Source organism: Rhipicephalus microplus, chromosome X (genome assembly GCF_043290135.1).
Source record: "Rhipicephalus microplus isolate Deutch F79 chromosome X, USDA_Rmic, whole genome shotgun sequence".
In the NCBI taxonomy this organism is placed as follows: domain Eukaryota; kingdom Metazoa; phylum Arthropoda; class Arachnida; order Ixodida; family Ixodidae; genus Rhipicephalus; species Rhipicephalus microplus.
The window spans coordinates 180339735-180367180 of NC_134710.1; the positions used below are offsets into that span (position 1 = coordinate 180339735).

Consider the following 27446-nt stretch of genomic DNA (forward strand, 5'->3'; position numbering starts at 1 on the left):
AGCTGAAATTTATCTCGATCATGTGACAGCATAGAGGAGGCTGCGGATTCTACAACACTATTACTCACGTTGGGGTCACAAAAATACTCCCTGTACTACTGCGTCTGTCATAGCCCGCTGTTATAAAATGGTCGGAAAATTTTTGCTGACACAAGCTTGACAGAATCCTTTAGGTCGACGAACTGCGTCAGTAAGCTGAAGCTAATTGCACCGACGAGCACTGTAATCTCTAGGCAAGCAAAGGGGTGTTGTTGATACTGTTGCTGTAGGTAAACTACAAAGTGTTTAAAAACTCGATGAATGTGTGTCCAGTTCCAACATAGTCATCATAATCATCCCTCACATCGACATCATCATCATCATTCTGACTACGCTCACTGCAGAGCAAAGACCTCTCCTATTTATGCCCTGCCCATATGTCCATTTCTTCTTCTTGGTTTCCACAGAGATGGCCTTAACAACCGTTTGTTCTTTGATTCACTCAGCTCTCTTTTTATTCCTTCATTACACCTATCATTTTCCTTTTCATTGCTCGCTGCTTCGTCCTCAATTTAAATCCGCAATACAAACCACCAGTGTTGAATAAATGAGAAAACTCAGAATTCAACCAGTAGCAACACGTATATCGAGTTACCTTCCATTCCGCTTTGTTTTTTACACTCGCTTTTTTTTTTACTTCAGCATGCTTGATGGTCCAGGAAACGAGATATGTGATATCACTGGGTTGTTTGAATGCACTACACTACTTAGAACCAACACAATGGCAAGCATGCAACTTCAAAGAAGTGGCAACAAAATAGCACCACGAGAGTTCCTCGAATAAGTCAGCTGGTCAGGTCGAAACATGGGCCTTGTTCAATCACCACTGTCACAGGCGCCGGCTATTGCACAATGCGGAACCATGCGTTTGTGTGGTGGCTATTGAGCATAACCTCAAACCTGGCAATGTTCCGAGCCAGCCCTAGTACCTGGGTGACTACGTGGTCTGCTTGGCAGCAGCTTCAAAGGAGTGCGTTTCAACAAAGGCGGAATTGCTTCATCGATCAACGGGGGAAGAATGGCTTCGAAGCAAATGCGGGCATTGCTCTGTCTGATAATCTCGACGGACCATCCTCGTCCGTGGTTCGTCTGGCCAACGCTTGGTTGCGCACGGTTCCATCATGCTCGATATGAGATGCTGCGTTTTTTTTTTGTTTTTTTTTTCGTTTAGGATTTCGGATTGCGATTTCAGTACACGCAGATAAATCTTCTTTTTTTCTGCCCACTCGCTGTAGCGTCCAATACCACGTTCTTCTGAATTCTAATGAGGGCGCAGTTTTGAAATTCAAAAGTGTGCTCTGCCGAGTTTTCATCACTTAACGGCGTTTGCTGAAACTCCAAATTCTGTCGGTTGAAAAGATTTCGTGAGCGTATTTAACATCGCTTGTCGTCGATAAAATTTACGCGGCCTACCGAGGGTCTTTCTCTTGTCGGCTTTATGCGGCTTATTTGGTAGGCGGATGATGGGATTTTCTTTTTATCAAATAAGAAAGACAACTGGGTAACCAAAGCTGTTATTTTCCTTAGCGTTTAACATACATAGCAAAGCTCGCTTTTTAAAGTCTTGAACAAAGTTTGGTGTCCACTCATACATGCAATAACATCTCTTTTTCATGTTCTTTTTTCCTTTTTTCGAAGCCCAATCAGACATCGTCAAATTGTGTTTGTATACCTCGACAGTAAGGTGCTTGCCCGAATTGGTTTGTTTACGGTGGAAAGTTGGTTGGTAAGGTTAATTTATGGTGTAAGAGTAAGGTTAGTTTACGGTAGACTACGACCACATCAAGTCTTTGTGAGAATTTCACTCATGATATGCCTGTGTGACACTGACAAAAGTATCGGTTGGTCGGGTCGGATTGGGTAGAGTTGTGTTGTTGGCGGAGTTAGTTTTGTCATTTTGTCTGTCTGCCTATTTGTTTTTTGCTTGTTTATTTGTATTTTACGTTTAAGTGTACCCCTCATTAAGTTTGATGTCTCATCAATGCCTTTGCAAAAAAAAAAGAGTCTCTTGTTCACATTGCGTGGTAGTTATTAGACGCCGTGCAATATTGCGGTTACGCAATGAAGTTTGTCAAAATCAAAAAAAAAAAAACTGCCCGTATTCGACAAAAAATATTTGAATTTTGTGTCTGACTGGAGTTTGATGATTGTTATATCTATCCAGAAATATTGTCACACTAATAAAAAAGGGGCTTTGGAGTGTGCCTCGACAAATATTTTGTTGCTTTTGTAGAGTAAGCCTTCCGAATGAGAAAAAAAAGTGAACGTCCTGCAGTAAAATACTGAGAGACAGAACATTGATCGTATTTCTCCCCTACGCTTTATTTCTGCTGACTCAAACAACTACAATGTAATGTGAAGTCAATCCCTGGCGCTCTTTCGGTTCGATAAATTGCGATGATGATGGTGACAATTTTCTCTAGCCGTATGAAGAAGAAAGCTGGCCGAATCAGAATTGCTTTGCTGCTGTCGTGTGTGGTTAGAGGCAGTCATTGCTATTTCTACTTCTACACATTGATCTTCGGTGAAAGTGAAGTGAAGATATTCAAATCCTCTACTTGGCAGTGACAAAAGACAGCAATGCAAAAAAAGTAGATCCCGATAAAGATGAAAGGAGAGTTATTGGACAGACGCCCAGTTGAAGAGTACCGAACGTTGAACACTAGAAATGCAGGTACGTGTACACTACTAAAAAACTGCGCACACCATCCTTCTTAATACAAGTTTTGATACTTGTTGTATATTTCAATGACTATACGTATAGTCTCTTCATGCGTTAACTATAGGACTTTCTCAGAAACACCGAATTTGGCTGAGACGCTGACCAAAAATTTCGTTCTCAGTGCTCTGCAGCTTGCCTTTTTATTATGTTACCCTAAGGTGACTCAGTGTCAAAAGCCCGCCATGCATCGACAAAATCTCGCTAAATAACTCCCTTGATTGGAGGATCTCGAGAAGGGAAAGATTCCTAAATGAGCGAATGAGCACAACATGTGTGTGCAACGTGATTGCGTTCGCAACCAGTGCCGAAGTATGGACGGATTTTGCGCGGTAAACTCGCGCCCACCGTGCAGGGGTAGCCCAGCCTGCATGCAGACTAGAAGCTGTGCGTTTCTTGCTGAAATTAGCCAATTTTCCGCTGTGCTGCGCCTCCTAGCGTTGCCGCGGACATCGGCTGCGGAACTTTGGCCATTCTGACGCCTAATTAGGTTTACACTACCGGCGCTCCAGGTCAGCAGGGAGAAAATTGGCTCCTGATTGCGCGGTACTTCGGAAAGCCCCGCTACTCGTGGGAGACGGCACACCGGGCACGAATACTTCCGTGCGGAACAGACGGCCGGCTGCCGGCGACACATAAGCACGAAATCCAACTGGCGAGACAAAGCTCGGCGCTGCTCTGTAGTCACAAAAAAATCAAGTCTGTAGCCTTGTCGAACTCTAATAAGAAGGCATTTTCTAACTTCCGCGTATAAAACGTGGCCTTTTGCTCAATATACCAAAGGTGGAGAAGCTAGTGAAGGTTGTTATGCTTGCGCTTAAGTGGATAAATCGAGTTCCTACGATTTCTGCTAGAGACGTTGGTCTTTTTACTTTACATAGCATGAGTAGACCGTATTCTAATTGTCACAAGATAGCAATGCTCTTCGACACTCTGGGTTTGTTCTCACATCTATAGACTTATATGAGGAAACAACTACACTGCCACTGAAAGAGAATAAACTGCACTGAGTTTGGACTTAACAGAGCAACTTCTCAGAGGGTGGTCTGACCCGAACAATAGAAAAAATCCTAAGAATGTGTGTCAAAGCTCGAGCAGTGAAGCATGTACAGGGCTAGATGTAGTCACTAATATGTGACGAAAGATTAAATCATTTGAGCAAAAAAATGTTTTCTTTCTTTATAATGATGGAAATCAATCATATTTATCTGGTACCTTCTTTGCAGTACATAAAATGCGCCATTGAACATTGTGCCCTAACAGCACAATAATTGAGCTTCCTCAATTCATGTTGCAATAGTTCTTGAAAAAACAGGGCACTGACCAATCATAAAACAAAACAAAAATGACCTTGACATTGTTGAGAAGAAGTGTCATCCGGACAAATGACAATGTTGACAAGAAGTGGCCATCCAGACACGCCCCTTTTTTTTTTGTTTTAACATTGGTCAGTGTCCTGTTTTTTGAACAATTCCTTTGCCTGAATAGACGGAAATCCATCGAACTCTCAGCTTTGTTACGACCTTGAATACAATCCAGAAACTTCTTACCAGCGGTAAATGTCCGGCGGAGCGGGTTGCGTGATTGTACATAGCTTACGCACATCCGGGACACGCAGACTTATCAGTGGTGAAATGCGCCAGTCTCTCAACAATAGCGCAGGTTAGAATCGCAACCACTGGCTGAGACTGTGTTTGAAAAAAAAAAGACGTTTCGCGAATTATGGAACGTACTGTTTCGGAGTTGGTAGAAAACATTCCTTAAGCTTGCTACAAGTCCTACAAGATTTCTCTTGTTTCCTGTTTCGGCCTCCGTAATGATTTCACGATAATGATGTAGATTACCAAAGCCAAAGCGGAAATGCGAGAATCTCCGCGAGCGACAGATAATTCATCTGGAAATGGTTGCCCTGAAAAAAGTGCACCATATTTGCAACTCCAGCGAACGCTACGCGTGCTGGCCACACTGATCGAAAAAAAAACAGATGGCTACGCTGAAAGGGATCAGCGCGGCACTTTCGCTTGGCGCTGTGCCGAAGTGTGTTGATTCTGGCATCCTATCGGGTTGCTTCGTAGAAGATAAAAACGTGCTGGTCGCGGACCACATCATTATCATTGGCATAAAGTATTTCACTGGCAAAATAGCGGGAATAGTTGCGCTCTGTGTGCAAACATCGAGTCTTTGTGGCGGACCACATCAAGTTGATTGATTTCAAGTTGAAGAACTTGTCTAGCGAGCCTGATTTTGAAGAAGGCAACTGCCATGTGTAGTGGTACTCTGCAAAAGGTGCTAGCAGTTTTGCCCCGCGTTGCTACATATACAGCCAAAGCCTTGAGATTTTTCGAGGTAACTAGGCCGCGACTTGCGCTGCGGATTACAAGTATGTCATTGAATTCTGTTGTCTGGTGAAAAGCTTAATACGCATACCATTAACTTGATTACATAACGGAGCTATGTATGGGCCAGTGTATCTTGAGACAAGGCAAATCGTAGTTTTGGTTGTGACAGGAGTGCTCTTTTCTTTTCGTTCGCCGATCCATGTTATTACATATTAATGAATATGGTCGTGTGCTTCCTAATATTCCCTTGGTTTTGTAATTGATTGATATGTGAGGCCTAACGTCCCAAAACCACCATATGATTATGAGAGACTCCGTAGTGAAGGGCTCCAGAAATTTCGACCACCTGGGGTTCTTTAACGTGCACCCAAATGTTAGCACATGGGCCCACATCATTTCCGCCTCCATCAGAAATGCAGCCGGGATTCGATCCCGCGACCTGCGGGTCAGCAGCCGAGTACCTTAGCCACTAGACCACCATGGTGGGGCCACTTGCTTGTGTAAGCAATGGTTGATATTCGAAGCAGATATGTGCACGCACACTACGCACGCTACAACTGCAGGGACGTGATATAAAAGCACACGAACATGCATACACGCATGCGCGTGGACGACCTTCGCACGCGCGTTTGTCTGCGTGTATAGACCCATTCCATGTTTGTAAATACAGGTAGGTGGACGTCGGCATTATGGGTATAATTATAGCGGCGTCCGCACGTAACTTCCGCTAACATATTCTGGAGGGAAAGCCCGACTCCATGCCCTGCGCCATGCCGTTGTGAGATATGAAGGAGACATGGCGTCTGGAGGCGCTTTGTCTTAGAGTGTCACGTAACTCCTCGACCCACCATACGTCTGTCCCGGCATGTCGTCCCCGCAGGGTAATGTAAGGGGGAAGTTTTGTTTCGGGCAGACGCCGATACCCTGGCAAGGGGGCCGCCACTCGGCGCCAGGCGCCAAACAGACGTGGCCTGCCTCCCGGCATACAAGCCAGGGAGACCCAACATAGGGGCTACCCTTTGGTGCGGTAACTTCGATCACAACACGCAAAGCGGACTTACCCTGACAAGGTGGGCTATCGCAGCGCGTGGGGCACGCTGCGGTCACGGCCCGTCTCCTGACCGCTAGGGCCAAGCGAGAGACGCCATAATCGCTGAGGGCTGCGATGTGCGCCAACAAACAAACGATGTTGTGAGACGCGACTCGCCATCACATTCTGTGTTTGGCACAGAACCGATGAGTCTGCGTCGGGGACCAGTTCGCCCGTTTCGCGGCTGCAGCCCACTTCTCGCGACGGCCCTCGTCAAGTGGAAACCGATAGAAACTTATGCTGCCTTTTTTATGCCTTTCAGCACATCCTACTACGACGCAGCTCGTTGGCATACCGTTTTTTTTTTTCTTCTCCTTGCTTGACTGAGAACACCACATGCACCATCAAAAACCCAGCAGGAACTGTTGTAGGCAGAGCGTCTTTTGCCTACCAAGCGAAACCAAACGCCCGACGACAGTGGCACCGCATTTTCTTGACGTATGTCCGGTGGAATTTGTCTATACACACATGCGAAATAAAAAATGACCGCAGCTTCATTTCCAAATGGGGAGCTCTAAGACTTGCGCAGAAAACGAGCATACGCGAAAAATACACTCACACACGTAACCCAACAAGTTTCCTAAAGCGCTTGCTGAAAGAAACCTACTATGCTCCGGTCTTAGAGAAGCCTGAATATTGATAAGAATGCACACACGCTAAATAATGGTGTACTCACCAAGGAGAATTGAATCGTCGTGAGTGGATTAATTAGAACAAACCACAGCGGTGTCCGTCACCTGTTTTATGATGCTTAAGTTTCTGATTTGCGCCGTTCTCCGTCGCGCGCCGTCTGCAACTTTCCGGAAATGATAGAGCGATACGTTGCCATCTTTCCACCACAATGTCACGCATTGCGGCACACTTCAATGGTCTTTGAACGTCGTTTTTTTTTTTTTGAGCTCAAATGTGCGGCATGCCTAAAATAAAGAAAATATGCGTCCGCTTCTTAACGCCCGCAACGTGGTAACATAGCTCCTTTCAAGTTGGGCCCTATTATCATCGTGTCTAGGCGCCACCGCTATTGGTGCATTCAGACGACGGATCGAATCCCGATGTGGCGGGACGGACGGTGCGTCACGTGACCTCACATCAGCGATTCCCCTCGTCCGCGACTCCTCCGCGCGGCTCGCGGACGGATGAACCCAACCTGTTTCTCACATCGGGATTCTGGCGGGGGAGAGCCGGTACTTCAGCGGAATAGCTTGGGGTCGGTGGCAACCAGTACACTTTTCGTCTGCTCGCGGCATGTCCTCCATGGCTCGCGGACAGCTGCATGACTGGTCGGCATCATCTACGCTTGAGCATTGTTTACTTAGTTTCCGGAGACTTTGTTCTCAGGTGATTAAATATGCAGAAATCACTTTTTGTGGTTCGGGAAATGTCGCCACCGTCGCTTAACACGCGAGATTCTTAGCCGTCATGGTGGTGAAATATTCCAACTTCTGCAACCGGCGACGTGCCCCTTCTAAAAAAAAAAGGCGGGAGACACGTTTAGAAGTTCTACAAGTGGGGAATAATGTAGTTGAAAGAATATCCTGCTAGCAACTCCCTTTTCTCCTGAAAGAATAACACTACTCGTTCATTTGTCACAACACGACAGACATCGCAGCCAAGCTTCGCTTCTTGCGGGCATCCATGTTGAATACACTCAAACCGGTCTGCTGCTCGCGGGCGCAGGTGAGCGCCGAATCTGCTGTCGAGGGTAATCCGGCTGTTTTCCCCTAGAACACCGTCCGTCGTGTGGATGCGCCTGCAGGCGGACCATCCGCGGATTAGCTGTCCGCGTCCACGACAAATCCGGATTCGGTCCGTCGTCTGAATGCACCATATAGGTGGCGAGCGTTTGGTTGGAGTCGCTAATACTTTTTCTCTAATATCTGTCTTCCTTTCTGGCACATCTTTTTGGTGGTCTTACGATGCATCAACGATTTTTTTTTGTATGACATTAAACTGCTCCCTATAGCCTACCTTTGTTCTCCACCAGCCACGGCTTTAATTCACGGCCGCGGTGGCTGTAGGGGGTCCCGTTTAAGAATAAAAACATTGTGTACCGTGGACCGAGTGCGCGTTGGAAGCCTAGGTGTACCAATTTTATACGCTCTTTCGAGCTAAGTGACGCACCTCATATACATCGTGCTTTTGAGAAGTTGAAATCCTAATTCTTCTAAAAACGGCTTTGCATGATGTTTTATTTTTCTGGCATTATAGTGTTCCTAAACACAGAGCCATGTTTTGGTATCGTTCACATTTCTATTGACCTGGTGTTGTAGAGAAAAAGATAGTGTAGATGGGGTTGACACTTCAGCATTGTGAGTTCAAGTTCTGTTAAGGTTATCATTTGAGAAGTCTGGTCTGATTGTACAAGCGCGCAATTCTTGACGACTCTCCATTTATTGTTTTTATTTATGGTAATTCTTTTAATCGATCATTATGAAAATTTCAAGTACTTCGTTCAATGCACATATGAGAAATTCTTAGCCAGTTCCCCAGAGTGGGTATGAGTCATGTATGAAAGATATCATGATCATTATCGTCACTGTCGTCGGGCTCGTCAGCAGTATGCCTGGAAGAGACAGCTTGAAGCGGAGAGCAGTGATTTTTCTTAATAACAATCTAGGCTGACTCGCGAACTACGGGCTCCTATTGGGCTACCGGCGCCCCGCCACGGTGCCATGGTATAGTGGCTAAGGTACTCGGCTGCTGACCCGCAGGCCGCAGGATCAAATCCCTGCTGTGGCGGCTGCATTTCCGATGGAGGCGGAAATGTTGTAGGCCCGTGTACTCAGATTTGGGTGCACGTTAAAGAACCCCAGGTGGTCGAAATTTCCGGAGCCCTCCACTACGGCGTCTCTCATAATCATATGGTGGTTTGGGGACGTTAAACCCCACATATCAATCGATCAAATCAATCAATCAAATCAATCAATATTGGGCTACCGGCATATCAGGTGACCGCGGTTTGTTTTTCATTTCATTTCATTTAATCTGATATTACACTTCCTGCTTGTTGTCATATGACGCCGCAAAATGAACAGCCTCCATGTTTGTACTCTACGAAAATGCAATAATACCTTTGAGAAATCACTTGTGGAAAGTTGTTTAGTGAGCCCGTCCCTAGCCCAAATGTTTAAGTAATGGTGGCGTTCATTTTAAACGAGCGGGAGCTGTATACAGAACAAACGCATGAGTGCATGCCAAAAATAATAGATTAATAACTTTATGGTTAATGTAGCCACGCTCAATCGACCTACACCTTTTACAGCTTTGTGATTGAGTGAAACCTGTACAAAAAACGAGAATAGGCACTCAGCACAAAACGGCATGGCTAGATTGAAAACTCGTGACCACCGATCCAATGACTCCGGACAACATGCAGCAGAAAAAGGTCATGCAGGTCACAGTATTCAACAGATCGGTGACTAACAGCTATATTCCAGTAATACCTTCCACATGGACGAGTGAAGCGCGGTGGTAAAAGCGTTGGCTTACCAGTCTCTAGACAAGCAGCGGGCGACTGTTACAGGTACTTCGATACAGCTTAAAAAAAAAAGAAAGAACGTAAAATTGCCTTGTGCGTGCGTTGGATACAAGTTATATGGCATTAGATAGGAGTGACCTAAAAAAATGTACTGCTGATGCTTATCTTCACGCCTTCGTACGTGCTCAGTGAGATGCAAATAATCTTATTATGCATGACAGATGTAGCACATGAGGTTGCGTCTGCGCATCTTTTGTAAGGGTGCGCACAGAAGCGCACCATCGTAAATTTCACATTTAATGCGCTTGCGCAAGCGGTACATATTTCTGTGGTCCGCGGCTGAGAATTCGCTTCTCTTAAATAATACAAGTTACCGTGACGTATGTCCCACCCACATCGATTGTTCTTTCCCGTGTAATCTAAGAAACAGATTGTTAAAGAACAATCAGCGTTCCTGCGCCATCCACTCACGTCGTCCAACAGCATTCGTTTAATGAGTTGCTGCTCCTTGCTGCGTCTCTTGATGCAAGCCACTTTTGTCTAGCTTTTACTCGACTTTCCTAAAAAAAGTACCTTGGCACTCTCAGAAGCAGCCGCTGCAGACAATATAGCGTCAGCCTTAAGAGAAGAACAAAGAGGTAGCATAAACCCTAGCTGGCAAAAAAGCAATGTGCCGAGAAACCTGTTGTTGCGCCGCTCGCGCAGCCTGGCCTCTGGCGGTCTGGCAGCATTTGTTGAGTCCGGGATACGCCTCCGCCGACAGCGTCGTGCTTCCTACGATGCCGCTCCGTTGTTAATTTAACGAGCATAACTGCTTCATAATGAATTCTGGCCGAGCAAGAAAGCGACAAAGGAGCACCGGTCCGGATTAAAATGCGCGGTCTTGATTCACCAGCGCTACGAGCCTCGTAATTGCGCTTGAATGTTTAACGAGCCGGGCCGGGCCCGGCGCAGATCACGGTGCCTGCGCCGAGCAACTCCACCCCTTATAAGGCGCCATTGCTTCAGCGGGAGCCCGAAGTTTTTTCTAAACATATTTCAAGCGTCAGGCGACAATAGATTGTTCGTACTTGGCATGGGGGTAGAATACTTGTGCAAAACATAATTTAGGTGTGTGTAGGCGAATTACTAAAACGTAAGTGCATCGATCTTGCACATGACCACATGTTGTGGAGGTTCTTGATTCAGCACGACTCATGAGCTGCAACCATATGGCACACTAATTGTTTTGTGTTATACGGTGTCCATTGTGTGGCTTAGTTGGTGTTTAATGATCAGTGCAGTGTACAAATACGAGCAAAGAAAAGGCTCGCTTTTTTTGTCTGTTATTTATAGTTTTTCATTGCGTTGTTGCTTTTTGTTTTCTTATTGCACTTCCCATAAAAAAGCTGCGCAAGTTCCCGTTCTGATTAGACAATACGCACGCTCTGTCTCAGTGTTATCCTCACTATATAGAAATCTTACTCTAACCATCGTTGCTCTCGGCCTTCACAATAATGAGGTTATAACCCGCCGCGGTGGTCTAGCAGCTAAAGTACGCGGCTGCTGACTTGCACGTCGCGGAATCGAATCCCGGCTGCATTTCCGATGGAGGCGGAAAGGTTGTAGGCCCGTGTGCTCAGATTTGGGTGCACGTTAAAGAACTCCAGGTGGTCTAAATTTTCGGAGTCCTCCACTACAGCGTCTCTCATAATCATATGGTGGTTTTTTGGCGTTAAACCCAACATATCAATCAATTAATGAGCGTACCGTGTGGATTTTTTTACACAGTTAAAAAAATATTGCTATTGGCCTAAACAATAGAGGTTGCGCAAAAAAACATATAGTTGAGAAAGAATGAGTAGGAAGGGAGCGATCGCGCGCTATTCAGTTTTTATCAAGTCTGTTTTATTGCGATAGCAATTATATGGACAGTCTCGGCTGGTTTTTGGCGTCACTGCCACCGTCATGCACCGTATATGTATGCCTATATCTATATATATGAAAACTCAAGAAAGCAAAAAGCCGCCCGCGCTCGGCACCCTACTCATCGCCATGCGCCAATGCGTGCTTATCTTCCACGCGTACTTTGCTCCGCGGATGGGGAGGGGGGGGGGGGTTAGGTGCTAGTGCGCGCGCGCTTATCCATTGGTAGGGAGAATCGTGTGCCTTGGCCTTTCACCTTGAAAGATTGCGTTTATTTGCCGGGCGCACAAAGATCACTTCGCTCGATGGGCAGGCCCCATTTTCGAAAAGAGCGCGCTTTTCAGTTGTTACCACAGCGAAGTAACAACTGAAACACTCGTTAGCTCGCACTCATATCTGTACCTGTGATTTATTTTCATGCGTCGTTTTTGTTTAAACAGCGTGTTAAGCGTGGAGCTGGAAACGTTGTTATCTCTCGTCCTGTTTGTGTTGTTTTCGTGCGTCATTTGCACATGAGCAACACGCTGCCCGTTTTGATTTGCTAGCCTTCTCAGCGTCACATTCCAGTTGTTGCTATCGCATTCATTGCTTCGCCCTTGCGGCGAAAGTGTGGCTTTTTTCTTATTGTAAAGCCATTCATATTTCGTAGGTGTTAAAAAATTACTCGGCAAAACATTTGGGTCAATTTTCTGCCTGCATAATATTCTGGACCTGCCTACCAATGAATCACATGTCCCACATCCCTTTTTACGGACAGTTTCTAATGTCTCATTAAATGCGCTGTTCTGAACACTAGCTTGAGTTTGAAAGAAACCAAAAATAACATTTTCGCTTGAACATTCAGGTGCAGACTCGGTGAAGTGAGACTCTCGTGTAAGTGCGTTTAATTTACAAGAGACATACTATGCGAGTGGCACGCAGTTGACGAACCACGTAAAGTGTAGATACGCTGCTAGCAGATCATAAAGCCCGCCTTGAATGTGAAAAATAGACACTTCCGGGGCTGCGAGTCCGTAAGAAATGAGCTGCCAAGAGGAATTGCATAATCGATAACACGTTTTAAAGCAGTATGGAAGGGAAAAATGCATTTCGCGCCAGTAGCTGTGTGTGCCATGTCATGGGCGCTGCTCTTAGTGGACACGCCGCATTTTTTCTTGCTCGCAGATTGCATCCACGTGCAGCTGTATCGCGACAGCAAGGAGCGGTGCAAGCAGGGTCCGACCAAGGCGTCACTGTCGCTGGCGGGCTGCCTGGGCCTCGAATCGGGCTTCACGCTTGACAAAGAGAGCCACACAATGGCGCTCATCTGCCCCGACCTTGTGCTGGCATTGGCCTTCGACTCCAGAGAGCTACTTATCCAGTGGCAGGTCAAGATACGTTCCAACGTTGCAGAAGGTAAGCGACAGGTGATTCGCAACTATCGATAGCTCTTATGCGTGATGTCACATGCTGGGCCACTTGCTCGCTTTTTTTTACCCTGTTCAATTTCGTGCGTCGCAGGTGCGAGATGATTCATATTCTCGATATGTACAGTACACTGCAGTGTGCTAAGTAGGCTTTGTTGTTTTTGCGTATCACTCACTTCCATCAATTTCTGTGAACTATGCAGCTGAACTTTCGGATGTCAGCCCCTTTTCAATAAATCCCTCCTTACTGCACGCATTTTTCGCCATTTTGACCTGATATGGGATGACACAAAAATTGAGTTCGCGCATAATGGAGTGTACTTGCGCACTGATAAAAGTTACTTCGGCCTAATAAGTTCCAAGAAACTACCACCGACATGTTTTTGTTACCTTTCTACGCAGTACAACAATTTCTAGTGCAAATCTGGCATGCGCCGGGCCGCGCGAAGTTGGCGAGCGGCCCGGCGCGACTACACTTACAAGACCACCTCTTCTGCATGACATCGGGAGTGCCTCCTCGCCTGTTGGGCAGCTGGCCTCTGAAAGAACTTCGCCGCTTTGGGCTGGTTGATGGAAAATTCTGCTTCGAGGGTGGCTCCAAGTGCGGAAAGGGTACGCCGGTATTACTGTTTCCGCATAAAATGCTGTGCACGATTTGTCTCTTGTCAAAGTGCTTGAGAAACTTACGGCTGTAATGTGAATCAAGCAAAGCTAAGTTATAGGACTTCGATAAGTGGTTCACGCAAATAACTTCACATGTCGAGATGCTCGAACCAGTCGGAAGCAGTATCCTCGGTTACGCTCTAAAGCTGCAATATATAACTTAAGCATGGGCATTTGCCACAGTGATTCCAGGTGAGAAAGGTGTCCAGTGAAATGAACTGGTTTGGTAAGAAACGAAGATGGAACATTACTTGAATAGACACGTAACTGAACACATAAAATTCGTTCTGTGAAAACAAGTATCAAACGTTCCGTAATCAAAGATAGATAGGCGAGTTGGTTGGGGTTCATATTGAAGGGAAAAGCGAGGAGTACTAGAACGAATACGAAGGACGAGATGTCCTGTCCTTATCTCTTCCATTGTATTCGTTCCAGCATTGCCCCCTTTTCCATTCAGTATCAAGCCTTCAGTTGAAACAGACCAGTGCCTTGTCGCCGTGTCTGCTCACTGTGTCCGTGCTTCGTGGTGGGAGTCTTTTGTGCTACATCCAACCTACCACCTCAGAAAAACATTGTCACGCAGTTATTAGGTGTCCTGCCTAGCATTTCTGACCGTTTTGCAGAACCTGCTTCTCTTAAACAACCATACCGGTTTTTTCACAGGTTATAGACTGAAAATTGCATCGCAATAAATAGCACTGTGCAAATGTGGTTACCGTTCAGTAGTTTAAACGTAATTATAAATGAGGGTAAACGGCGTATGTTAACAAACAACGCCCTCGTTTGTTCAAACACGTTGTAGGATTTGCGCAAATCGTCGCTCCAACTGGGTGATTGAAAAAGTTTCATAGCGGCACCATAGCAGCTTCAGATGCAGAGACCCCAGAACGTGAAACATGCAATTACCACAATATCGGGTTCTCATGCACGTGAGTGCCTATTAGTCACCGAGTGTATTTAGTAGCGAATGAACGTGTCACCGGGACGTGTCGTGACTCGCCAACGTCTTCCGCAGGCGAAGGGCTGCACGTGCTCCACACCAACCAGGCCGAAGAACTGGCCGAGGCCTTCGAAGCAGCGTCCAAGGGAAAGCTGGCTGCACGCAGGAAGCTCCCCTGCAAGGCTTCAGGTCAGCCGGCCGTCTCACGCTGCTGTTGCTGCGGCCCGTGACTTCCTGTCGGCAGCGGCGACGTGTTTTTTTTTTTTTTCTGTTCTTTTTCTCGAAGCACCCGAGTCAGGTGCCTTTCTGTGCGTGACCAAGCACAAAACAACTTTCCGCTTCTGTTTTACGAGGCATGCGTTGACCTAAGGCCTCGGGAGACAGGATCGCGAATGTTCTCCCTATGGCCTACCCTGCTCTTCGCGATGAAGTAAAGAACGGTGTACTACATACTTACAGTGTAAAAAATAAATATAGATGGCTTTTGTGCCTTTCCTTGTTTTCTGCACGCGAAGTGGAGATGAAAGCATACATATATATTGTATATGATGCACGCGCATAATGGTAGTTTGCACGATGCGGTGAAGTTGCTGCCTGGCTTGCATGTGCCGCTGTGGAAAAAGACGATGATGTTTCGTCAAGGATCGGACCAACCCTATATTCTGTTGTGCCTCCAGCTACAGGTTCTGTTAAAGTTTAACGTGACTAGATATTTTTAGATATTATGAGTACCTGTGTAAAAGCTTGTTCCGCAATCCGGCAAATACTTACTTTTCACTTAAATGTTTAATCGTCCCATTCACTTCTGCCTTGTAAAGCGAAAACGTTATTTGACTGACCGACTGCCTTTCTCAAGCCCATGATAACTTTTCTCAGTGTGTTTTTTCTTCTCCTTTTTGCGCCATACGATCTCCAGTATGCATTGGACGACGAAACCCGCCATTGAAAAAAATTTCTAGTGAATACGTCTGAACGTCACTTTGAAGCTTGTGTGCCCGCTTTGTGTTCCTTTTTTTTTTCGCTTTCTCGGTGCATTCAAACTGCGGCACAAGTTCGGCGTGAGCTGTGCTTGTTTCCAGGTTTTATCAGTGGAATTGGTTTCTTTGCAAACTACGAGCGATGCACGCTGAGTGAAGTGCTCTTGCCGTGCAGCCACGGAGACGCCGTCGCGGATGTCGCTGCAGCCTCGTTCTCGGGCCCAGGAGTCGAGTCAGTGCAGCAGCAGCGAGTCCCGTAGGCCGCTGCTCAGCTCGGGCTGCTCTGACGTGGGCTCCTGCGATGCTTGCTTCGAGATAGTGCGCTTCGCCAGCGACGCCCCAACGCCTGACGACTTCTTCCGCTCTAGGACCTTCTGTAAAGTCCACTACAGGTGCGCCGCTCAGTCGAGCACGCTTCCTTACTGCGCTCGCTTTTTCAGGGCTCGTCATTTATTTTATTCATAGTTTCTCGTTGATCGTCTCGCGCCCCCTTATCGGGCGACACGGTCACTCAGCAACTCGCCCAACAAAATGAAATAAAAAATAAGAATGATAATAGGGGGTAAAAAAAATAAGCAAGCCAGCTCGTATGAAGCTTCGATGCCGAGTTCCCTTTAAGTGAATTTGCTTATTTCGCATAAGTGCAACGACCGAGTTATCTTTATGAATGAGGGGCCCCCAAATGGCAGGTAAGAGAGCCCGTACACGTAGCGGGCTCTACAGTTGACAGTTATAGTGTACCGGGCGTACCGTGATACCAGGATCGAAGTGCGCATGCACAGATACGTACGTTGCCCGTACCGCTTTCCCTACGCACGATTTTTCAGATGTAACGTTACCGTGTTAGCGTAGGTGTACTTAGTGTACGTAAAACATGGTGGTGCTCTCGAACGCCCGCTTCGAAGTGATTCCGGCATAGTTGTTGAAAGGTTCACTTCGTTCGTAGAAAATCACTGTTTAAAATAGCTTCGCTTGCCTTCAGCTAGCTTCGACAATCGAGTATTACGAAGAAGTTGGCGTACTTTTTGAGATAGCTTCCCATTTCGAACGTGTTCAGGTCTAACTAAAAGATCAAAGTAAATAAATCGGCAACATAAATGTTTTCGCGTTTGGTTCGTGGTTCATATTTATTTGCACTTGTCATTACTAAAATAAACTTGTAACAATGCTTCGCGTGGTGACACAGGTAGACATTCTCGTTTTCTTTTCCCTTTCACTGTTCTTACTTCTCAGCCCTGCGATAGGTGGCGCCAACATCCCAGCTGGGGCACGTAAACCACGTAAACGCTATCCCGCCAAACTATAAGGCGCTGTCCTCAATGAACGTTTGCTGCACGGTGACGCCATTCCCTTAACCTCCGCTATCACGCTAAAAGTAAACTATAACTGTTTAGTATCAAGACCATCGCTAAAGGCGTAAGGAGCCCCGCCGCGGTGGTCTAGTGTCTAAGGTTCTGAACCCGCAGGTTGTGGGTTCAAATCCCGGCTGCGGCGGCTGCATTTCCGATGGAGGCGGAAATGTTGTAGTCCCGTGTGCTCAGATTTGGGTGCACGTTAAAGAACCCCAGGTGGTCAAAATTTCCGCAGCCCTCCACTACGGCTTCTCTCATAATCATATGGTGGTTTTGGGACGTTAAACCACACATATCAATCAAATCAAAGGCGTAAGTAAGAAAAAGCTATCTAATAATAATTGTAGTAATAATATTTATTATAATTACAATGTGTGAGGAAACCACTGGCAAAGTTAGAAGCCGCTCCTGAAGAGACAAGTGTAAGAAAAACTATATAATTCACAAAAAAACTAGAAAAGAAGGCAGGGCAACTGGATCATCTCATATGATTACCTGCATGTCCTTCCAACTTTACACATAGGGACGTTATCCGCTGGAAGTTCTTACCAAATTATATTGCAATGGAATTATATTGCAATAACGCTATGCCAGTTCAGTTGCAACTAATGTTAGAATAAAAAAAAATGCTGCTCCACTCGACTGCTTCGAAGAGCACGTTTAGCGATTCGTTCTACGTTCTTCAAAACCAGGTCTTGGAGCCGGATGAATTTCTTCTCGGAGTAGAAATAGGGCACATTATTTCCATGCACAGTTTAATAGTATGCCGCTTTCTTTAGCGGCCGTCACGACAGCGTTCCTACTGAAGGGCCGAGCGAGCACATTGATGATGGGAATCCTTCATTTTATGACCCCTACGCATTACGGAAAATGGGTGAAGAATCGGAGAAGGGGAAGGGGAAGGAGGCGTTAGCCGCAATAATATTTACATTTACCATTGCCTACTGCCAAACGGCATCGCTGGTACTTTCATTTGTTTACCATTACAATAGCAGAAACAAGCCACGCTGGTATAGTTTTTCAATTTCATCCTTAAGTGGGCTTAAATTTTTAGTGCAAAAAACGGAAGACTGTGCTATGTTTTTTTTTTCGTAGATACATGAGGAAGCCATTCTGTTTTCTAGTGTAGTGAAAACTTAAAACCAAGAGGGAATTCCAAACTTGCATTGCAAACACTGTGGAGACAAGGCGTTGTTTGAAAAGGGCTGACGGGACAACACGGAATACTTTAGCAAAAAAGGAATTCTAATTTGTTTTTTACTCACTCTCAGTCATCACGTCAATAACTAATTCGAGGAGCCAGGCTATGCTCTTAACGCAGAAAAAAAAAGCCAGGCTGGTATGTTATGTCCCACGAAATGGTATTGTAATCAAAATTTGAAAAGTTTCCATTCGTTATTGTCATTTTTCATTGGCTGGAAATCTTTTCTAATCACATGTCCGTCATTACGAATGGCTGGTAGTTCCTACAATCAGTTCTAGAGAAAGCATATTTCTTTTTAAAAAATGGGCCATTGCTATTCCTTTCTTGTTCCTGTATTTCGTGATACCTTTACATTCAAGTATATTATGACCCATGGTAACCATCCTATTTTTTATTATCATGCTAAAATTTCTGTTGAAACGGCTGAACTTCCAAAAATTTTTGCTCACATGGTTCTTCTGATATTGGCCTTCTTCCTTCTACAATTACACAATTTACAGCGGGACACGCCTGACAGCGTCATTGCCCAACAGATTGAGGGATTGAGGAGTGGCTGCTAATGTTAGCCGTCTGCTCTTACAGCAATGCAACGAAATAGGTGTGCTACTGTGCCTTGGAACAACACTTCTTCGTACAGCGCGGTGGTTCACCTTAAGGATATACGCCGTGTTTGTTTTTTCATCTTTTTTTTTTGTCATACGCGTCAACGCTCCTTGATTCGATATAACCGAGTCTATTGAACATGCATGACACCCCCAAAAAAAGCATAATCGATTGTCTCTGCGTACCCCAGGTGGCCCTCGTGCGTGTCACAGGGAGGTCCCGCACCCAGCGTGTCCTCCAGTGATGCGGAAAGTGCAGACACCGTGTCGCTGACCATCAGCGACATTCAAGAACCCCTGGGTACCAAAGAGACTGCTGACAACCAAGACAGCAGCCCTCTGCCTGTCTCCAGCAGTGCTCCGGCAGTATGGTAAAAATAATATTCGCAATTCGTAGCGCTGTCCGCGTTGAACAAGTCCTGCGCTCTGCTACAGGCCGTTCCCCCGGGCATCATTATGCCCAGAGTTTCTGACTTTCAGTGTGAATGTTTTATTGCTATGGCGAACAATACAAAGTTGTAGTGCTCACGAAAGGTACATACACATCTGGTCCAGCTCTTGCGCCGCTGACCGCAGCAATGCTTAATTTCAGCAAGAGAGCTTCAATATCAGCAGGCCAACAGAGTCGGTCTCGGCCAAAACTTGATTTCTAAACTGGTCTTCAGTGTGCTCCAAAATATCACACTTGCTCGTGCACGCACCAGACGCTTTCAAAGTTTTGATACTACTCACGAATCTTGTGTGGCCAGATTCATGACAGCTTGTTGGCACTTTCAACGCTTAGCATCAGAGCGTCAGTTTTTTTTTTTAGCGTTACTGTTACTGAGCACAGCATTACGTGGTTTAAACAAGATGCAGCAAAATTATTATGGCCTCATTTGTTCATTAGTCCCATCCTTGCGGTATAGCCATGGTATTTATTGAATTGTGAGGATACGAACTAATTTGTTGAGGAATATTGGGAAAGGTTTTAGGCTATTGTTCTGCATGACTTTGTTGCATAATCACTCGCTGAGTCACTACCATTTCACCTAATATATCAGTGTTACTCTCATTTATGCCTTCTCTGAGCCCTTACCTCGCTTTGTCTATAAATAATTTTAATTATTCACGCCATATGTGACGCATAAAAAGTGAAGTGCGGCTTGCAAAAAAAAAAAGCTACTGAGAACGATTTTTCTTTGGGGGGGGGGTCTCTACGGATGCCAGTCGCTTGTTCTACTAACACTGAAATGCTACAATTTTCATCTCTTAAAATGCTGGAGCTTTTTCAAAATTCTTCTAAAGAATTTGAACTGGAAAGTAAAGTACTCATGAACATTTTCCAAAGCACTTTAAAACGAGCACTGAAGTGAAATATTGAATTGGTTAAAGTTGATAAAGCATTCTCTGAGATCTCTAATGTTGTTCATCTTCCCATCGTAACTTCACTATTGGAGGAGAAAATCGAGGTCAAAGTACCATTTTTAATTTTCGAGCTAAGATATGTGTGCGCGACATCCCGAATTTCCAAGAGTGTCTTATCTTGCCGGCATCAACAAAATTTCCGGAAACTTGATATGTTAACTAACTGTCCCCATCACCAGACATTGTGCTTAATTTCTACACATTAACATTTATGACGTCGTTGCGTTCAGTGCAGGAATTTAGAGGTGGCGTCACCAACCGTATTTACTTTTTGCAATTTTTCTCGCTTGCCAAGCGTCTTCTCACGGCAAGTGCAGTGACTTTGGAATTGTGAAAGGGTGCTTCACTAATAACAGAAAAGTCGTTTCTCTTTTTAGTGTCCATTTAATGAAGTAAGAAGGCACTGTCACGAGTATGCACTGCATGTTGAAATTCTCAAGCGTGACTTTTTATGCAGGACATACACCCACTGTGGAAAATGCGGGCGCCACTACTGCGCCCGCTGTAGCTTTCCTAATCAGAGCGGCAGATCTCCAGATGGCAGCCGATGGTTTTCCCCGCAGTGGACAGTGGACCCTAAGACGCACCAACAGCAGGCATGGGTATGTTTGGCAGCGATCCTTTAAGTATGCTATGCCTAAGTCAGTGTTGCCCGCTTCATTTTATGATACAGTGAAACCACCGCGTGTTGCTACAAACCAAGTCATATTCACAGAACAGCTTGTACGCTACAGAGGGGTTCCTGAGACAAGGTACCTGTTAATCAGTTGAGCAGTGATAACGTTAGTCGAAAATACCTGGAAAGACGGACCAGTTCCTACAAAGAAGTTTCACGCATTTACTCACAAGTGTCGATGTCTGAAACTATTACACTGGGTGTGAACGCTCACGAAGAATTCACTTATCACGGTGGAACCTACACTGCTACACCATTTCGAAAAATAAATCATTATTCCTCCTCTTCTTCCTCCTCCTATTCCTCCTCCTCCTCCTCTGTACAACATTTCTTTTGTTTGTTTGTTTTTGCGCTAACTAGGGTGTCTTTATTCAGGGTCATGCCGATAATACATATACAACACGAATGAGAATTTTGTAGCTATAACTACATCTGGTCTCACCGAAAGCTGCCACGCCAGGTATTACTTTGAGCAAGGTATGAGTGAATTTTGGTTTAAAAAATAACATAAGTAGGAGCAGACAGCCGTGATAGCGATTTGCCTTAATGAAATTTTACTTAAGAGAAGAACGGACAGGAATAATTTCGTAAGGTAGGCAAAATTTTCGAATGTAAGGGAAGTCACGAGGAGGCATCACGACTCTTCCGGCAGACGACAGGCGCAGCCGTGCACGGGAGGTCGCCGGGCATCGCAGACTCCGGCAGCCGACCAGCCAGTGGTGTGGCGTCTCAAGTGGGCGGCCGCGGTGGCAAACCATCAGACCGCGCGTCGCTCTGCTCCCAGAGCAGTGGCACAAGCAGTGCCAGCACCAGTGGCGCCAGCACTAGCTCGTCCGAGTACAATGTGCCACGGAGCTTCTTGGAGTCCCTGTACGACCAGCCTCGAAGTATCATTCACACGGACGCAGGAGAACTGTTCAGAGTAAGTTCAAATTCATTTTCGTCTCCAAGTTGGTGGAACCATCTCTCCAACTGAACAAGCCATTCCGCTTTTATATAATATAGTGAATCAGCTGACTCAATGACCATTGTGTTTGTTGCTGAAAAAAAATACTTTATACTTCATACTGCAGGTTTTCCCACTCCCTTTCATCCGAGTACCAGCTGAAATAATCTGATGACCAAACTGCTTTTAATCTATGAGCCAAACATCAATCCTAGCGCTGATATATTTAATCTAAGGGCCAGCGCAAGTAGGCCACGTGCTAGTGAGTTGAATCCAAGTGCCACCATGTTTAATCCAATCGCCAGCAGCCTTAGTGCAAGCGCCATCTAATATATTCCATACACAGAACAAAAACGAAGTGGTACAAGTTTGTCGCCTCAATGCCGAAATAAGAAATCAACATAAAACGACAGTATGAAATATATATATATATCAAGCTAGCTTGCAGAACTATTTTTTTAAAAAAGCCGCTATAGCATTACTCGAAAAACCTAATACATATTGTTCCTGGCACAGAGCCGATAGTAATTTTTATTGATTGCATTTATCTATGTGAATTAATTCAACATCTAAATCTAGAACTATGCCCCACCGCTTTGGTCTAGTGGCTGAGGTACTCGGCTGCTGACCCGCAACTCACGGGATCGAATCCAGGTTGCTGCGGCTGCATTTCCGATGGAGGCGGAAATGTTGTAGGCCGGTGTGCTCAGATTTCAGTGCACGTTAAACAACCCCAGGTGGTCGACATTTCCGGAGCCCTCCATTACGGCGTCTCATAACCATATGGTGGTTTTGGGACGTTAAACCCCACATATCCAATTCTAGAACTGTGCTGTTCTAATCCTTGAAGCCTCAATGAGGCAGTTATAGTCAAACACGTGGGGCATGGAACTGCACTATTTTCAGCGACGAACGAATTGCAACAAAAAAAAACTTAGTTTTCCTGGATGATAAACGATCCCCATGAAATATGAAAAGTACCACGTGGCAAACGCTCCCAGCCACATCGTAAAGCAGTGCCCTTGAAGAAGCTGGTTGAGAGCGATTCCTTTGCCAGTCACATATCCGAAGAGGCTACAGTGATGGGGCCCGTCAGTGCAGTACTGTCATAGTGAGGGGGCCCATCAGTGTAGTGAGATCGTGACTACTGTGATGGGGCCCGTCAGCATAGTACTATTGTCAAAGTGAGGGGGCTCGTCAGTGTAGTGAAATCGTAACAGTGAGGGCGCTCGTCCTAATAGCAATGCAGCAATTTGGCGCGAGGACATGCCGTTGCGCCACCATGGGGAGGTATCCCTGTGACGTACGTGGCTAGAGTGCTCCGCCGCCATCTCACGTGCAGGCAGCAGTTGCTTTCGCGTCTGCTTTTCAAGACAGTAGTCTTTCTTGGGGACCTTCGACGCAAAAATTTTGGTCTGACTGTCTGAACATTTGTCTGTTTGTCCATCCTCAGTGGTGCCAGGTATCCTGAACGGCCCCAGACGATACCCAAAACGGCCAGCCCCATCCGCAGTGCCCCCCAATATTACCCAAAGTTCAGCGTTCATACTTGTGCAATCGCCAATTGAAAAGCAAATATTGTGCATATCTCAGGCACCATAGCAACGCGTATATATTTTGTATGTGCGTCTGCTACTAGAAAAGGCATACATAAGTAATTCCAAAGACCGTAGCATTAATCCCACTGCGCTCATCATGCAACGCTTGCATGAAAAGGCAAGTGTTTCCAACGCTTTGCTAAGATGACACGATGGTGGCTTCTACCCGTTGCCTTGCCTTCTGCACTTTATCACCTATGAGACGGGGGGGCACACCGCGTGCTTTGTTTTCTAAGATAACTGCCAGATAGCGCTCATGTCTCACGTGTGATGTGACTTGATCCGCTCGTTCGCCTCCGCTGCACGCTCGAGGCACTCTAACGCAGCGCCTCGGGAATACCATTCGCCGATTTTCTTGCGCAGAACATCAAATAAACGTTTTGTTCACTGTCTCCAATGCTCACTCTCTCAGCTGATCGTCTAGCTGATCGTCCAGGTTCTCGCTGGCCGGCGGCTCCTCCCATCACTCCACTCAGGATGTTACCCCGCGCGATTTTCTCTTTGAAATAGGCAACATTACTTCAAACAATATTCAAAGCAGTAAAAAAGAGAAAATTTTAGTTGGTCTGCGCCATTCGAACTGATCTCGCACATTTACAACGCACCATGCTACACACTAGTGCCACGAAAAATCAACGCGGTAGGGCTGTCTAACAACCAGCACAAACAGTGACATGATTTTCTTGCAAGAAAGCAAAATTACTACTCTTTCAGAGCAGTAATGTAAATCTTGACGCAGTACCCTAAAGAAAGTAAAAAAAACTAAAAAACAGGATTGTGAGCTGACGACCTGCAGAACGACCACTTCCCCAGCTGCGCGTCCAGCCACTATGCCACCAAAACAGCCAGACGGCGATGTCTAAAACGACTACGAGTTTACAGCAACGGACCCCTAATTTTTACTATTACAATACCGTGACGGGTTTCCACACCGGAGTCATTGCGTTACGGTGATGGGGCCCATCACTCCAGCTGCCTCGATATTATGACGGGCCCCTCACTGTTACAATATTACTACCTTTACGGGCCCCGTCACTGTAATCACGATTACACGACGCTGGCGGGTCCCCTCACTCTAACAATAATACTGAGTTGACAGGCCCCGTCACCATAGTCATTGCATATTGGTTATGACATTGTCTTCTTTTTCCCTTAATGTATACAGCCAATTTTGCCTATACACAAGTTTGCCTTTGCAGCTTTTAGGCTTCTACTGCTTTTTACAGTCAGCTCAATTTCCTCCATGCTATCTCATCTGCTGTCAGCTTACTTGCACCTATTGATTAACTTTGAAAGCTCCACTAGCTCTATTGTCGATTGCATTTGAGGCTGTCTTGGTTTGTCGTCTCTTAATGAGATTTTTCGTCTCCTGAGATAGTTTGCCAGTGTCCTGTCCAGTGACTGTTCCTCCAACTTCCATTGCACATTCTTTTATGATACTAGTAAGGTTAGAGTTGATTATGTTCATGCTAACGTCGGTTACCTCGTTTAGAGCCTCGAATGTATTTTGAAGCGAAACTCTGAGTTTATGTACTTTCCCTCTCATGGCTAGCTCATTAACTGACTTCTTGCGTATCAGTTTATGCCTTTCCTTTTTCTTAAATCTAAGTAAATACGAGCTCCAACCATTTTACAGTCACTGCATCGGATCTTGCCAACTACTTCTACATCCTGCACGATGTCTGGGTGGGCACAGAATGAAGACTATTTAATTTTAGTTTTGACATTCGAACTATGCCACTTCCACTAACAGTTAGCCCTTTTTCCAAGGAAGGTAAGATTCGTAAATTATTACGTGCTGCGACCTCTACTGATAACTGTCCTCTGGCATTTTTTAGAGCCGATGCCGTATTCCCCCACTGCATGGTCTCTGGCATGTTTCTTGCCTACCTTGGCATTGAAGTTTTCCATCAGAATAGTATACTGTGTCATTATTAATGGCTGACTGTACGCCTTCATAGAAGCGTTCAATCAAATGATCATCATGGCTCGATGTAACCGCGTACGGCTGTGCCACCTTCATCTTGTACCTTCTGTTAAGCTTAATTATAATACTTGCCACCCTCTCACTGATGTTATAGTATTCTTCTATGTTGCCAGCGATAGTCTTGTGTATAAGAAACCCCACCCCTAGTTCTTTTCTGTCAACTAATCCACGGTAGTATAGAACGCGTCCGTTCTTCAGCACTGTATAAGCATAATATTTTGCAAATGCATAATATTTTGCATAAACGCACTGATTGGTATGCACAAGTTCACGTAATAGAAGACACTAAGTTGCTGAAGTGTATTCGCTTCTAACACTATAAAGAGGTGAAACTTGAGCATGACACCTATGAAAGCAAACATGTGTCCAGATGGTTCATTCCACACTTAATGTCCCGGCCATTTAGGCAACCACCTCCAATGTATCTGAAAAAGTTCTGAATATAAACCACACTGTTAACACTTAATAGCTAGAATATATCTGGAACAAAAAATTGTTAGTCCCGTGGAACCTTTCAAAGCGTGCAGAAGCTCGAATGAGTGATAATAACCAGAAAAACTGTTCGGAAAATAGTTTCTTCTGCTGGTATAAAAGTTGATTCACAAGATAAGCAATGGCATTTAAGCTTTGTAAAGTTACTGTATTTTTCTGCCTTGCGCTCTTGAATAAAGTTGGCAAAAGTGTGACAAGTTTGACTTTTTGCCCGTGTAATATTTTACTAATTCTGCACATCAAAGTATGGATACCTCTATTAATACCAATGTTAGCTGTGACCTTCTATGTGCTGAAATGGCTACAGCCACTGTTCTTTTAAATGTAACTGCCTTTTCGGGATTTGTTCGGTTCTTTCCTCAGGTGTTGACGGTATTGGTGTGCCGAAAACATTTCTGAAGCTAAGTTGAATTCCCTCGCAGAATTATCCAGGTGTTCGACCGTCCTCCGCTGCGACGCCATCTCCTGTGGTGGACTCCATGTTGCCGGGAATCCATGGCTTCGGCGGTGCACCTTGCACCTGTAGTGCGCGTGGTGCACAGCCGTGTGCCGAAACCCCCTTGGCGCGCTCCGGTTCCAGCGACTCACCGCTTGTGTCACCGAAACGCTCTACGCCGCAGCCGAGGCCTCCCTGCACGTGCAACGTACGACTGCAATACCCTAACTACGATGTCCCACGAGCAGCACTTGCTAATCTCTACCTGAAGGTATAAATTTTCTATGTGCTTTTGCAACAACACTTGTGCTAGACCTCTTGAGTTTCAGAAAAATTATGGAATTCCTGTGAAGAATTTTTAGCAGTAGTTTATTGGTCTATTTTGGTCTCGTGGGAAAAAACGCAATCCGATGTTCTAGGGAAAAAAACCCGTAATCTAATATTCTAATATAGTTTGCAGCCCAGAGTATTAGTTAAAAATCATACGTTTAGAAAAAGAGTTGGTCAGCCACGTTCCCTTAAAAATTGTTAAACACTATTAGCAGAAGATCTAGATTGATTTTGTTTTTTGAAATTGTGATATAGGTAATAATTTTTGTTCATAAATAGAAACTATGTATATACATTCTGTAATATCAAGTTCTAGTGTGACGTTTTATGTTGCTCAGTTTTCATGCCACTGGAATGTTTGTTACTGGACATTTTCTGTGGTTAATCCTAAGTATGTTGTGGTACTAATATCGTCGTAGCCTGCACGCCGAAAAAGGTATGCCAGACAAAGCGTGGCTGTTTACTAGATGCACACGCTGCTTCTTCAAAATATTTTGTTCTTCGCAAGTTACTTTCTCTATTTATTGGTGACATTTTTACTAATAATGTGCCAGAACTACAATTGGCTGGTAAATACTCTGATGAAGAAGTGTAACAAGACGTTTTTGTTTTGTTCGCGCTTACCAGGTGCACAGGATGTCAACTATGTTATTGCATTAGGCCTCTTATTTGCTTTGGTCTCTGGAATCTTCTTTCGGCATTTTATCTCCCTCTCTAGCATCGCCTCTGTAGTTAAGACAGTACCGCGTCCTCGGTGCCGTCCCCTTTCCCGAAATTTCTACATTTTGTTTCTTGACGTGGTATACATGTGCATGCATACATACACACGCCAACGTGTATGAAGGGGGGTCTGGCTCCTC

At 45.3% G+C, this 27446-nt stretch overlaps 1 protein-coding gene across 1 annotated transcript in view; it reads left to right on the forward strand.

Moving 5' to 3' along the window:
- The window catches only part of LOC119177235 (uncharacterized), a 302737-nt gene that overhangs the window by 257482 nt on the left and 17809 nt on the right, over nt 1-27446 (forward strand). Inside the window, exons 3-10 of the mRNA XM_037428659.2 lie at nt 12735-12965; nt 13379-13588; nt 14655-14768; nt 15732-15948; nt 18906-19085; nt 20579-20723; nt 21450-21719; nt 26243-26527. Of these exons, the coding sequence (XP_037284556.2) occupies nt 12735-12965; nt 13379-13588; nt 14655-14768; nt 15732-15948; nt 18906-19085; nt 20579-20723; nt 21450-21719; nt 26243-26527 (1652 nt within the window). The remainder of the gene's footprint in view (nt 1-12734; nt 12966-13378; nt 13589-14654; nt 14769-15731; nt 15949-18905; nt 19086-20578; nt 20724-21449; nt 21720-26242; nt 26528-27446) is intronic.